At 37.6% G+C, this 13,849-nt stretch overlaps 1 protein-coding gene across 1 annotated transcript in view; it reads left to right on the top strand.

The window, feature by feature from the left end:
- Positions 1 to 13,849, top strand: part of LOC126272123 (venom dipeptidyl peptidase 4-like) — a 298,015-nt gene that overhangs the window by 270,222 nt on the left and 13,944 nt on the right. Inside the window, exon 11 of the mRNA XM_049974723.1 lies at positions 10,729 to 10,936. Coding sequence (XP_049830680.1) covers positions 10,729 to 10,936 — 208 coding nt within the window. The remainder of the gene's footprint in view (positions 1 to 10,728; positions 10,937 to 13,849) is intronic.

The following is a 13,849-nucleotide window of genomic DNA, read 5'->3' as shown; positions in this document are numbered from 1 at the left end:
CCATAGAATAGCATCCCTAACCATTGAGTCAGCATCAGACTCGTGATGTGTGTCCGTGACAAACTAACATTTCCTACTCAGACCGTGTAGTTCAGCCGCCCAAGCCCGGTAAGATTGATGGGGCTGTTTACGACACCGGTAGAACGCCACGCGGGCGGCAATGACGTGGGTGTTTTTTCGATAATAGGCAGACAATAAGTCGCACATTTCTTGGAAGGACAGGGAGGCAGGTTCCCGCAGAGGGGCTAACTGAGATAGCAGCTGATAGACTCGAGGGGAAATCCAAGATAGAAATAACGACTTACACATAGGAGCATCTACAACACCGAAAGCCAAGAAGTGTTGCCGCAAACGCTTCTCATAATCCTCCCAGTCTTCAGCGGCCTCGTCGTAAGGAGGGAATGGAGGCGGAGAAGAGGAAGACAGACGATGAGTAAGCCACGTCGACAACGCCTGAATCGCTGCCGTCAGCTGTGTTTGTTGAGCCTGAATAGTAGCCATCAGCTGTGTTTGTTGTTCAATGAGCGCGTACATAAGCTGTTCCATGTCTGCCCCTTCACGAACACGCAAATCCACAACGCAGTGAAAATATCCCGACCTCGTCGCCAAAAAGTGTTATAACCTTTAATCACAATAATTGCGTGGATATTCACACTCTCTCTAAAAACAATAGCTGATCACATGATTACAACTCAGTCTCTCGTATTCGACTGCCATGCTGTGACATGCGACCGGCGCCGTTCGTAGCTAGGTGGCACTCCCATGCTCAGCCGATTTGCGGAGCACCTCTATCGCCGTTTGTGCGTACTGTCGTGGTGGCACTGTTAAATGTCGTGGCACTCTCACAACAGTGTGAAACTTAATTTTGTTCATGTGGGTGGTCTGTAAGCTATCAGCTCCTCTTTTTCTTGACCCACTATTGTGGCACAACATTCAGAGAGGTGTTTAATGCAATACGCATTAACCTGAAGAATATATATATATATATATATATATATATCTGCATAGTCAGTTTTCCTTAGATCTTACTCATTCTACAGTAGTATGATATTACCTTGTTTTCATCATGAATGGTCAGTCCACCTCTAGTGATTTCCATGTGATGATCTGATATGCACAATAAATCTGCTTACATTTCATCTATTTGTTCATTTCCCTGTGTGGATGTAGGAAGTTTATCTCTTTTGATCCATAAAGTTTCTGATGTTTTGATGGAAGACATTAGATGAATTTTCTTTCATACACTTTACTATGTGCAGGCTGCAATGTTACATTTTTCTAGTAACTGTTTCAATTGTAACTATATTTTTTCAGCAGTTCCATCTTTTGGATGAATTGACCCTAAAAAGAAATAAGAAATACACTGGGAATGACTGGATAGGATGCATACTGCTTTGGTCAAACTGGTTTTTATAAAGAATTATTCAATTTGTTGAATAATGGGAACTACAGGTTGGAATATCAATAATGTAAGGAAAAGGTAGATTGCTATTCGCCACAAAGAGGACACATTGAGTTGCAAACAGGCACAACAAAAAGACAGTTCACATTTAGCTTTTAGCCAAAGCCTTCTTCAGAAAAGGAAACCCACACACATTCACACAAGCAAGCACACCTCATGTACACATGACCAGCAGCTCGGATCGAACTGCTGGTGATGCTGGTCATGTGTGCATTAGGTGTGCTTACTTGTGTGAATGTGTGTTGGTTTCCTTTTCTGAAGAACGCTTCGGCTGAAAGCTAAATGTGAACTGGCTTTTCATCATACCTGCCTGCAATGTGTCATCTTTACAGCGACTATTTAGTGTTTTGATGTATTCAATGTTAGCACATGTGTATAGGCATATGAGGATTTTAAGTCAACATGTAGTCACCAGTAATACGTAATTTCCCATGTTTCTTGACAATAATGGGGAACACAGAATCCCAATGCTAGTTTTTCTTCAGTTTTCTTTGCATATTTTTCTCAAAGCCCTAAAGGTATTTTACAGGTATGTGAAAAAATTGGTGTAGCTTCAGGTTGAAAGTGTACCATGATTAGAGGTCCTACTAACTTGCCTGCTACATCACTTAAAACACTCTCATAATGAACAACTAATTACTCCAGTTGCTCCTTTTGAGTTGCAGCAAAACAAAGTTATGCAGTGATCAATGAATAAATTTTGTTAGGAGCAGAAAATAAATCAACAAAAATAATTCCTATCATGGATTCTGTTATCTGCTGTCAGTCTAGGATTGTTGAAGTACTCTTTCACCCAAGCACAGCTTGTTGATGTACTGTCTTCCTGATTGTAGTGGAGAAAAATCTAATGCATTGAACCTGAAGAGCAGATAAAGTTAAAGCTGGGACAGATCCACATATTAGTTTGAAGACAGTACTCATTTACTAGACTTGTTCCTATTAAGAGTTGGTATGCCCTTGCCTTCCTCTGACTTTCAAACTGACTTACTAATCCACATGTAGGGAAATTCACAGTTTAACATAAGCTCTGTATCATAATGTAACTTTGCATTTTTTACTTACAAAAATCATTCCCAGAGTTGAAAGAATTGATATGTGACAGAAAAAAATTGTGGACTAACTGTCATCAAACCTAAGACCTTTGAATTTCTAGTCTGGCACTTAACAATTGAGCTACTAACTAGCAAATGTTTGATTGATGAATTTTAAACATTCATTTATGTAGTGGATTAATTACTTTGTTTTCATTGTTTCTGCTAAATTATTATGACGTATTAACCTGCTCTGTTGGTTGTGACAATACAGTAGCTTGCTCTGTTCCTTGAATTGCTGAAGCCATCTTCCCCAGTTAACATTCTTTAGTGATGTACTCCTTTTTGCTGTTGTTGTGGCAGACAGCTTTATGAAATGGACATTTGTCATGTCTGTGTGTGGTGTTCTCCATGTCAATAACACAGACATTGTGACAGGGTTACATTGTTGATTCTGCCTGCGTGAGAATGATCTACACTGAGGAGTTTGCTTACCCTATTTCATTTTTAATGTAACTGAGTGTAATTGATGCATATCTTCCATTGAGTTTGGTGATTTGGCTGCTCTAACTTAAGTTGTTCTGTAACACATTCCTTCAGGAACATTCATTAGTTCACTTCCTTCTGTAGTTTCCTCACACATTTCACAAAACTCCAAATGCAGAGAACAGCTATGGGCATTCAAATGATACCATCTTACACCAACCAGCATGTTTATGAGCCCCCTTAAGACAATTTCCTCACATGGCTCACAAAACACCAACCCCACAAGAAATCCACATGATAGCTGTGAGCATTCAAATGATACGATCTGACAGCAGCATGTTTTTGAGCATCTGTAAGGAATCCTCCTGTCTATTGATTCAGAATCCTTGATGATATCATCACAATCTGGACATATGACAATATAGCATCTTCTCTTTGCTACAGAACCTTAATGTGTAGTCCAAAATATGATTTACCCAGTCCTTCTTAACTCATTGAGCTATCTTCCTAGATCTTGATATCCACCTCTATGATAACTCCATGAAATCCTCTGTACATAACAAATGCAACAATCTTCAACAATGCCTGCATTTTAATAACACCAATGTGTAAGAACCATGACCATGTAAAATAATTATTTGTGTTACAGTATGGCCAGTCACTTTATTTTATGTCTAATTTCACAAATTTTTGTATGTTTTGAGCATCCTCATGCATATTGGCATACAGAATAAATCTTATTTTACAAAACAATGTAATGAATTAATCTGCCAGGGTGGGGGAAGGGGGGAGGGGTTGTGATTACAACAGCAGAATGGTGCATGGCATGTAATTTAAGCTACATAATGTCTTTGTTACCTTTAGATTAAAAATTTTATTGTTAAATGCCATTTATTCTGTGCATAAACATTCCTAAGGATGAGGAAATGATGTTCAAAACACACGGCAAACTGTTAAATTCAACATAAAATAAATAGAAAGTTACTGGTAGCAGTGTAACCCAGATAATTACCTCCATATTGAAAACTGTTATGCATTTCATGTTAAAAAGAACCTTCTTTAGATCCTTGGCCCCATATGAAGTAGAAAGAAGCAGTTGTCCAAAAACGCAAATAACTTCACCAGAGCTTTTCAGACACACAATACCCTATCCAACTAGTTTGGAAACATGTTTGCTGTACTGTTTTATTATGTGACACCAACATACCCATATCTATCTTGAATGATTCACAACCCAACACTCTATTTATCTCTCAGTATCATCTAGGGCTTGAGAAACTAAACCTCTCATCATGCCTTGAGATAAGGGATCCCTTACCCCAATCCTACCTTCAGCATCCAAAATAGAATTTCATTGACCAACAAACCTATGCATTATCTTAGCCCATGCCTCTGGCATCTCTTCTTTCAGATCTGAACCTGATAAGTCATTCCTCTGTGAAAAATGCTTGTTCATGACCAGTCTCATACATCGACTCACCACCTCTTACAACAGTCCAGTCACAGGCACTCCCTCTCCTGTTAGAGTTGAGCCATTCTTTTAAGCAGCTATATCATATACAAGCTGTGCTATAATTATTGTCCACAGTTCTATATGGATGTCAAAGGAAACCAGCTGGCTACCCTCATGAATGGCTGCTGTCAGACTATGACAAGCTACAAACTCAGTCAACCAGTTGGCAAATATTCTGCATCACAACACCAATGATTTACAGAGCTGTGGTATTTCAGTTACCATGTTATTTGCAGATGCTCTATATATGTGTCTGTGCATCATATATCAATCAACTCCAACTGAATCATTTGTATTTCTTTTCATTCTCAAATTTCTGTTAGAGTAATAAATTGTTTGAGGACATCATTACAGTCATGGGTATATCAAGTGGGATGCCTTAGAATATTTATAGGACATCATTTAACTGTAGTCCCCATATATATTATAAATGTGAAAGCCTGTGTGTGAGTATGTCTGTTAATCCTCACACTGAAACTGCTGGATGGAGTTCAAAGAAATCTGGAACAGAATTAGCTTATACCTAGAATTAACACATAGGCTACTTTTGAAAGTATGTGGCACAAGTTGTTGAGTACTTGGAGATGAAGAAGCTTGCACAGGATAGAGTAGCATGGAGAGCTGCATCAAACCAGTCTCAGGACTGAAGACAACAACAACAATGTGGAACAATATTTATCCTTAAGAAAAGCTATATACTCTGTATTATATGCTTTTATTATTTAATATGTCCTGCATAATAGGATTCAATGTAATGAATACAATGCTTATATGACCCTCAAAGTGTTTAATCCATACATCCACAAAAGCCCATTGCATTTTATCCACCAAGCATCACACATATCTTACAGCTTCTGAGGCTCCTGAAGTCTCATGACAATTTCATTTAAGTGCTGTACAACAGAGACACATCATGCCTTTACATGCAGAATGTTGTAGGCTTTTAGTGAAGCTGGAGTTGATTGTGATACACAAGCATAGTCCTTGTTAACAAACACACATATGAGAGCAATGAGATTGTTGCATGTGCAAATATTATAAAATTAACATTTCACTAAACTAGAAATTGGTTATTTTCTTTCTTCATCAACTTAGTATGTTTGTTACTCCTTCACACTGAAATGTCTAGATGGATTTGGAAGAAATTAGGAATGAAGGTAGTCAGTGCCCTGAGTGAACACACAGGCTACTTACAGTCAATTTCCAGCTCTCCATTTACACCAAGACAATCATGATCTTTACCATGCTAGGCATGTCGCACACTGTCATGAAAGTATTTTCTCCCTTCCCTGACATATTTTGTAATTCCCTTCTCAGTCAAGTCATGAAAAAAAATTTTCTGTGAGTAAATGTGTGAGTTGTGAAAAAGAAAGAAGTAAAAAGGCTGAGGGTGCATTGGTGAAATAGAGAGCTGTGCAGTGCTGGAATGGGAACATGTGAAGGGGCTAGATGGGTAAGAACAATAACTAATGGAGGTTAGGATCAGGAGGGTTATGGGAAAGGATATATTTCAGGGAGAGGTCCCACCTGCACAATTCAGAAAATCTGGTGTTGTTGGGAAGGATCCAGATGTCACAGGCTGTGGAGCACTCATTGAAATGAAGGACATAGTGCTGGGTGGCATGCTCAGCAACAGGGTGGCCCAGCTGTTTCTTGGCCACAATTTGTCAACGGCCATTAATGCGGAATGACAGCTTGTTGGTTGTCATGCCCATGTAGAATATAGCACAGTTGTTGCAGCTTAGCTTGTAGACCATGTGAATGGATTTACAGCTATGTCTGTGAAGGCCTCAGTGAGACCATCAGTATATTTTGAGGCCTTCACAGACTGTATTTACCCTCCCAATCTTGTACAAAAACATATCTCCACGCATTATCTCTCCAGCCACCCACCACCTCCCAAAATTCCCACCATCTGGCCACAAAGGAGCATTCCTTAGTGACTCAGTACCACACAGGACTGGAGCAACTGAATCATATTCGTGCCCTGAAATGAGGAATTTCCTACCTAACCACTGTCCACCACATCCTTCCCACAGCAGTATTCCACCACCCACCAAACCTACACAACATCCTCATCCATTCCTACACACCCTGCTCCCAATCCCTTGCCGCAAGGCTTGTATCCCTGTAATAGACCTAGATGCAAGCCTTTCCAATACATCCTTCCACCACAACCTACTCCAGTCTAGCCACAACCATCATCTGTCCCATCAAAGGCAGGGTTACCTGTGAAATCAACCATGTGACCTACAAGCTAAGCTGTAACCACTGTGCAACATTGTACATCAGCATGACAATGAACAAGCTGTCTGTCCACATGAATGGCCACCAACGAAGTGTGGCTAAGGAACAGCTGAACCACCTTGTTGCTGAGCATGAAGCCCAAGACAATGTTCATCATTTCAATGACTGCTTCACAGCTTGTGACATCTGGGTCCTCACCACCAACGCCAGCTTTTCTGAATTGTGTATGCGGGATAATATCTACATATTTATTTTTCAATGTAATCACCCTGGCAATGAAGACATTTTCCCAACAAGAGACCAATTTATTAATATCTCCACTGTAAAATGTCTGCCTTCTGTGACAGAGCTACAGCCTTACCACTGCTTACACTGCTTCATTACTATCGAAGTTAATTTCTCAAAGGTATTCTTTAAGTTTTGGAAATCTGCTTTATTACTATCAAAGTTAATTTCTCAAAGGTATTCTTTAAGTTTCGGAAATAGATGAAAATTGGACAGGGTCAAGTCGGGACTGTGTGAATGATGATTGATGACAGTGAATCCATAGCATTGGATTGTTGCAAATGTTGCAGCACTTGTATGTGCTCAGGCATTGTCATGCTGAAGGTTAGGGTGTTCTATGCATAAATTAACTCCTTGAATTCAAAACTTGGTTGTAGCATGCTGTCTCTCTTGCACCAATATAGTTATGTTACATACCATCATGTTACGCACTACAATTCGGAGCTTTCCAGCAGCAGAGGACTGCAGATATTTAGACAGAAAGAAGAAAGATGTAGAATTTTAGTAATTTTTTTATTTAACAATCATAATGAAATTTTGCGCAAAAAAATTGGAGGGATTATCTTTCAGCATGCCCATGTATATCAAAAGTGAGATCCCCATACTGCAAAATCAGAAAAGGTCGTGTTTGGAGGTTATAGGAGGGCTGACATGAAATCAGAACATAGCAGGACATGGGTGTGAACAGTGTGGAGCTTGGGGGTATTGGATGTTGGAGATATGTTCGCAGCAACTGAGGTAGCAGAAAATCTGTTGCTCCAGACTGTGATTGCAACACAGATGAAAGTAACAGAACTGCCACATTAGGCTTCATGTCCCATCCTGTCATTGTCGGGATGCATGAAATACATTCTTACATAAAAGGTATGGTAATGGTAATGTGACCACTCAGCGTGGTCAGCAGCATATTGCCCAACATCATACTGGCGCATGTCACTACATCCCTTGGTCATTATGCAGGTGAGGAGGGCCCCAAAATCTTGATTTCCTGGTAGAGATGCTGGAATTCATTACTGTGAGTGCACAACAGGTTACTCCATCCTCTATGATGAAATCATAATGGTGCAAACTGCAGAAAATAACCTGTCTACTATAAAACTAGTTCTTCTTCAAGTCACCAGTTATGTAGAGAGATAATCAACTACATACAAGATGTACACTAATTTCAAATGTAGTAGAACCATTTTATTTTATCACAGGCAGAATACATGAAGCCAACATAACAGAAATCAGACAATAATTAGCAAAGATAGTCAGTGCCTACAAAAAGGTTCTTGGCTGATCACACTTGATTAATCAATCTTTTTACTCGCACAACACGGTGAAGATAAAATTAAACTAATAATAGCTCATAAAGCAGCTGTAATTCATCTTTATACCATCCACATATGGAACAGAAAAAAACTTAATAAGTGGTACAATAAATAATTAAGATAAAAAACAACCACCAACAGTCATTATCATGATTTTATTTCAATGCATGATGCATTTCGAGCCTTGGGTTCTCATCTTCAGTTGCAGATAAATAATGCCTTGTGTCCCCCATCCACTACCAATTGTTAATCATTCCTCATCTTTGTGCCTTAAACATATATCTGTCTGAGTACTGCAATTACATGTTCACTTGTAAGAACTTAGTACATATGCTCATTCCTCAACATTATGACTGTAAATACTCATACCACTGCAATTTACAAATATCCCAAACAGACTGAGGCAACTAAATTACTCTGACCTTGGTGGCTCCTGGCTCCTGAATGAGACAGTCTGATTATAAAAATTACCTACATTAACATTTAAATTATTTTCATCTTTGCAGGCCACTAAAATATGTGGTCAAAGGCACATAGTGTATGTCTACAATTTCCCTCTTCTCTCTTTTTTGTTCCATTCACAGATGATACATAGGAAATTAGATTGTCACAATCCAACTGTTTGAACCTGGTTGATCTAATTTTATCACAATAAGCATTATGCAAGATGAATGTTCGAGGAAGTAATATTAATATCTTTCTTGGGCCATAATGGGATGTGGCCTAGAAGAATTTTGAGAGTAAGGCCTTTCACAAAATGCACTGCTTTTCTTGTATCATATCCCTCTGGAGTTTTTTGGGCATTTCAGTGATTCTCTTGAACTGTCTAAATAAAGCAGAGATAGTTCATGTAGATCATCTTCGAGTCTGAATTATTGTTTTGTTATTTCTATTAATCTTCTTGATTGACTGCACTTTCAGGTGATGTTATCCTTGCTGTAACTACCAAGTACTTTGGTTTAACAACAGTATGGAAATGATATATTGTTGCTACTCACTATGCAGAGGAGTAACGAGTCGCAGACAAGCACGTCGAAAAAAGACTGCTAAAATATATAAACTTTTGGACATTGTCTTTCTGCTGTTCAGAAGAAAGACTTTGTCTGAATAGTTATATATTTTAGCAGTCTTCTTCATTCTGTCTCTTTGCATCTCAGTGCCTCCTCAGTGTGGTGAGTAACAATCTATCATGTCCAGAGTGTTTTTATTCCATCCTGGACTTTCCATTGTTTAACTGCTTCAATTTATTGTTCATATATGGTCAGTAGTACTGCTTCTACAGTATTGCTGGAGTTTCTGTTGCCATTATTTCCTATAATATTAGTGAGAACTAATGTGCTGCTAGTGTTATTGCATCCTGTTGCTATTGGTTTAAATTTTGCTTCTGCTGTACCAAATTTAATTTGGAACACTTGTGTTCAACAAGCAAACTGTTAATTTTTTTTTGTTTGTTTGGTATGGAGCTCTTGGAACATTATACAAAATTTTACACAGCTCTGATTGGTATCTTGTTAACAAGCCGTGCAAAGTTTTGTAACATCTCAACAATGCAGGAAAAGATACACTGCCACTTACCATAAAGAAGGCAAATTAAGTTGCAGGTGCATCATTTATTCAAACTATGTCAGTAAATGAAGTATGTTTCACTTTCTTTTTTTGACAAAGGCTGTGGCCAAAAGCTTATGTATAAGTGTCTTTTAATTGTGCCTATCTGTAACTTAACGTGTCTTTATGGTAAGCAGCAATCTATCTTTTCCTATGTTGTTGATATTCCAACCCAGAGTTTCCATTTTTTTATTTGAAGTTGTCTGCCATTTGTACCACAAGATTCTTATTCATTTCTACTTTCATTTTCTCTTGACCCATCATACAGGTACTGTATCTTTATGGTGCTGTGTATGGTAATAATTGTGTGAAATTAGAGACAAGTGTTGATTTCATTCTTAATTTTTCTTGTTCAACTAACATTGCTTGCTTTTGCTATTATAATCACATTATCAATTCACATTATCATTTTTGCAGTGAAAGGCTGATTTATATTTTGGATTGTTCAACACACACATCTACATAGCATCCAGTTTTTGTGAAGATATATAGCAAATTTATGGAATATTTTCCTGTGGTCATCTGATGGCATTTTGTGTCCTTCCTTCTCTCTCTCTCTCTCTCTCTCTCTCTCTCTCTCTCTCTCTTTCTCTCTCTCTCTCTCACACACACACACACACACACACACACACACACACACACACACGTATTTTAGCTTATGGATTGATCTATATGTACTACCTATCTGAATATGTCTCCCACATTTCTTCTTTAGTTGCTAGTTAAGAATCATCCAGTTTTAATTATGATATTATTATTTGTTTATAATATTTTGGTATGTTTCAGATATTTCTTGGCAACTTTACCTGGAAATTCAGCAGTACTTCACTTGCACAGTGTATCAGACAAGCCAAATTTCCCTTATTATTCTGTGCAGTGTCTCACATGTAATCTCAGTTCTCGATATCATAACGCAATATTCAGTAAAAATCATTCATACTACATTCTTCAAACTCTAGGGCCTGAGGTTCCAGAAACTTACATATACAATAAGGTAAATATTATGAAATATTTTCCTGATTTTTTCCTTCAATGAATGATAACCTTTGTTATGTAGTATTGTAGGTAAATATATGGTTTTCCAAATTGCAGTAATATAATTTGTAATCATAGAAGACAACGTATTTTCATTATAATATGTAATCTCAGGAAACAAACTTATTACAAGTGATCTTGCAAATGGGTATAAAAATACTGAAAAAAGTTGTCATTTCTAAGTGTCCAAGTAAATCAGTTCCCTTTTGAAGTCAGTGATATTGATAAGGTGAGCACACTTATTTTTTCCAATCTGAAGAATGTCTGATATTGTCAGCAGCATCAAGTGGAAGAAGAGGTAGAAGGGTGCAGTTCACATAAAAGTAAAAACAGAATACAGAAAAGGGAGCTTTCACCTCCAACTTTCTCCTCTCCTCTCTCCCATCTCTCTCTTCCTAGTAAGAAATTTTCAGTGATCGCTGGGTATTTTTACAGCATAAAAGTAAAAGATATACAAAAAGTTGTAATCATGGTATCTTCTGCTCAAAATATTAAGGTATCAAATTTGGAAGAAGATCAGAATAAGAAATTATTGATCTGGTTGGTATAATTTGTGATTCAGCTATGCTGTTCACTTTAAATATTTATGGAACTATTTAAGACATGAAGATTCTATTTTTGGTTCAGATGAATTATAAGAAACTCCTCACTAAATGGCATACAGCCTCTTCTCATAGTTCTATTAATTGCAGAGGCATAGGTATCAACTTTGATCTTTCAAATGGAACTTGGTATCTCTACTGCTAGTACCAAAGATCAGAGCAACAAATTTAACTGCATTTCACTTTCTAAAATCCAATGAGCAGTTATGAAAAAATTACAAAATTTGTTTGTTTAGAAAATCAAGCCAATTCTTGTCTTACGCAATCCATGATTTCACACCCAAGTAAGGAAAGCTGTAGAATTAAGAGAAATGTTGTACTGCCATGGTAGCAGTAGGAATGGAAAGATTTATTACAAATTCTGTGTATTTAGTTGTGTATGTGTTTTCTGTCTGTGTGTACTGCTGTTTTACAATCTGGAGACACTCAGCCTCATTTTTACAAGTTACATTTTATGCAGTACTGTGGTATGACAGATATTCTGAAGCTACATATCAGATTGTAAGGCATACCATGGAGCAAATATGGACTTATATCATAGTTTAGTAATGAAAAAGAGTAGACTGAAGTTTAAGACACACATCCAGAAGAATCAATGCAAAAAAAAGGAGGGATTGATGAAGTACTATGAGATGCATTGGAAGTGTTCCAAGGCTGTGGATATTGTAATAATGAATACCAAAGTAGGCAGTTCATTTCAAGAGGAATGGACCTATCTGAAAACAGCAGTCACAGAATACAGACAGACAAACATAGTGCAAGGAAAGTACCTGAGAAGAAACCTGGAGTTACAGAAGAAATACATCAACTGATAAACAAAATAGGGAAGTACAGAAAGGTTCAGGCAATACAGGAACAGAGCAATGTAAGTCATGTGGGTAAGAAATAAATAGAAGATGCAGGAAATCAATTGCCAAATTGGCTCCAAGAAAGATGTAAAGAAACTGAAAAATAAATAGTCGTTTGATGAACCAATTTACCATTAAAAAATCAAAACAACCTTTGGTGAAATTAAAGGCAAGGGTGGCAACAGTAAGAGATGCAATGAGAAGTGCACTTCTGAATGCAGAGGACAGAGTGGATAGGTGGAAAGAGTACATCAAGAGCCCCCATGGAGCAGAGAACTGGCCTCACGAAGTGTTAGAAGAATAAATGGAAGTCAATATGAAAGATGTATAGGATCACTGCAGTGATAGAAGAAGAAATGGGAGTTGATACTGGAAACATTGGGAATCCAGTTTTAGAATTTACAGAGAATTTAACAGAGCTTTGGAAGAATTGAGGTCAAATATCATAAAAAGGAAAGATAACATTCCTTCGGAATTTCTAAAATCATTGGAAGAAGTGGCACCCAAATGACTATTCACATTGGTGTGTAGAATCTATGAAACTGAAGACATATCACCAGACCTTCAAAATATCATCCACACAATTCCAAAAGACAGCAAGGGTAGATACATGCATGAACTATTGCACAGTAAGTTCATGTATGCAAGTTGCTTAAAAAAGTAATAACAGAAAAAATGGAAAATAAAATTGAGAATCTGTTAGATGATGATCAGATTGGCTTTAGTAATGCAGAGACATCAGAGAGACCATTCTGACATTGTTCTTGAAATGGAAACAAGACTTAGGAAAAATCAAGTCACATTCATAGGCTTTGTCAGCCCAAAAAAAGCATTTAACAGTGTAAAATGGTGTAAGATATTCAAAATCATGAGGAAAAATAGGAATAAGATATAAAGATAAACGGGTAATACACAGTATGTGCAAGAACAAAGAGAAACAATAAGACTGGAAGATGAAAAGCAAAGGTCTTGGATTAAAAAGGCTGTCAAAGAAGAAATGATGGAAATAGAAGAAAGGTTCAGGAATGAGATTCAAACTCAAGTGAAAGGGTATCTGATGTGTCCTGTAATGGTTTAGGCATATTAAAAACACAGCCCACATAACCAGTGTAGAACAATTTTATTAATAAGTACAGGAACAAAAGCTCCTTCCTGGCACACATTAATTACAAGAACTGTTTGTAGTGGTGTGTGGTGATCACTGAATTTACAAAAGTTCATAAATGGGCATATGGCCCCAGTAACAGATAAAGTCAGTGTCATAGTTCACTTGTAGGAGAACAGTTACAATGTAAGATGGTGGTGATGGCCAATACCAGAATCCTTTAGCAACCTTTGGTGGGAGGCCACTTTTTGCCACTGCTTGAGGAAATCAGTGATAGCTCCACTGGTGGCAGTGACTGGCTGTAGCACGATGTCAGT

The sequence above is a fragment of the Schistocerca gregaria genome, chromosome 5, assembly GCF_023897955.1.
Source record: "Schistocerca gregaria isolate iqSchGreg1 chromosome 5, iqSchGreg1.2, whole genome shotgun sequence".
NCBI lineage: Eukaryota > Metazoa > Arthropoda > Insecta > Orthoptera > Acrididae > Schistocerca > Schistocerca gregaria.
This window is presented reverse-complemented; position numbering and strand designations above follow the sequence as displayed.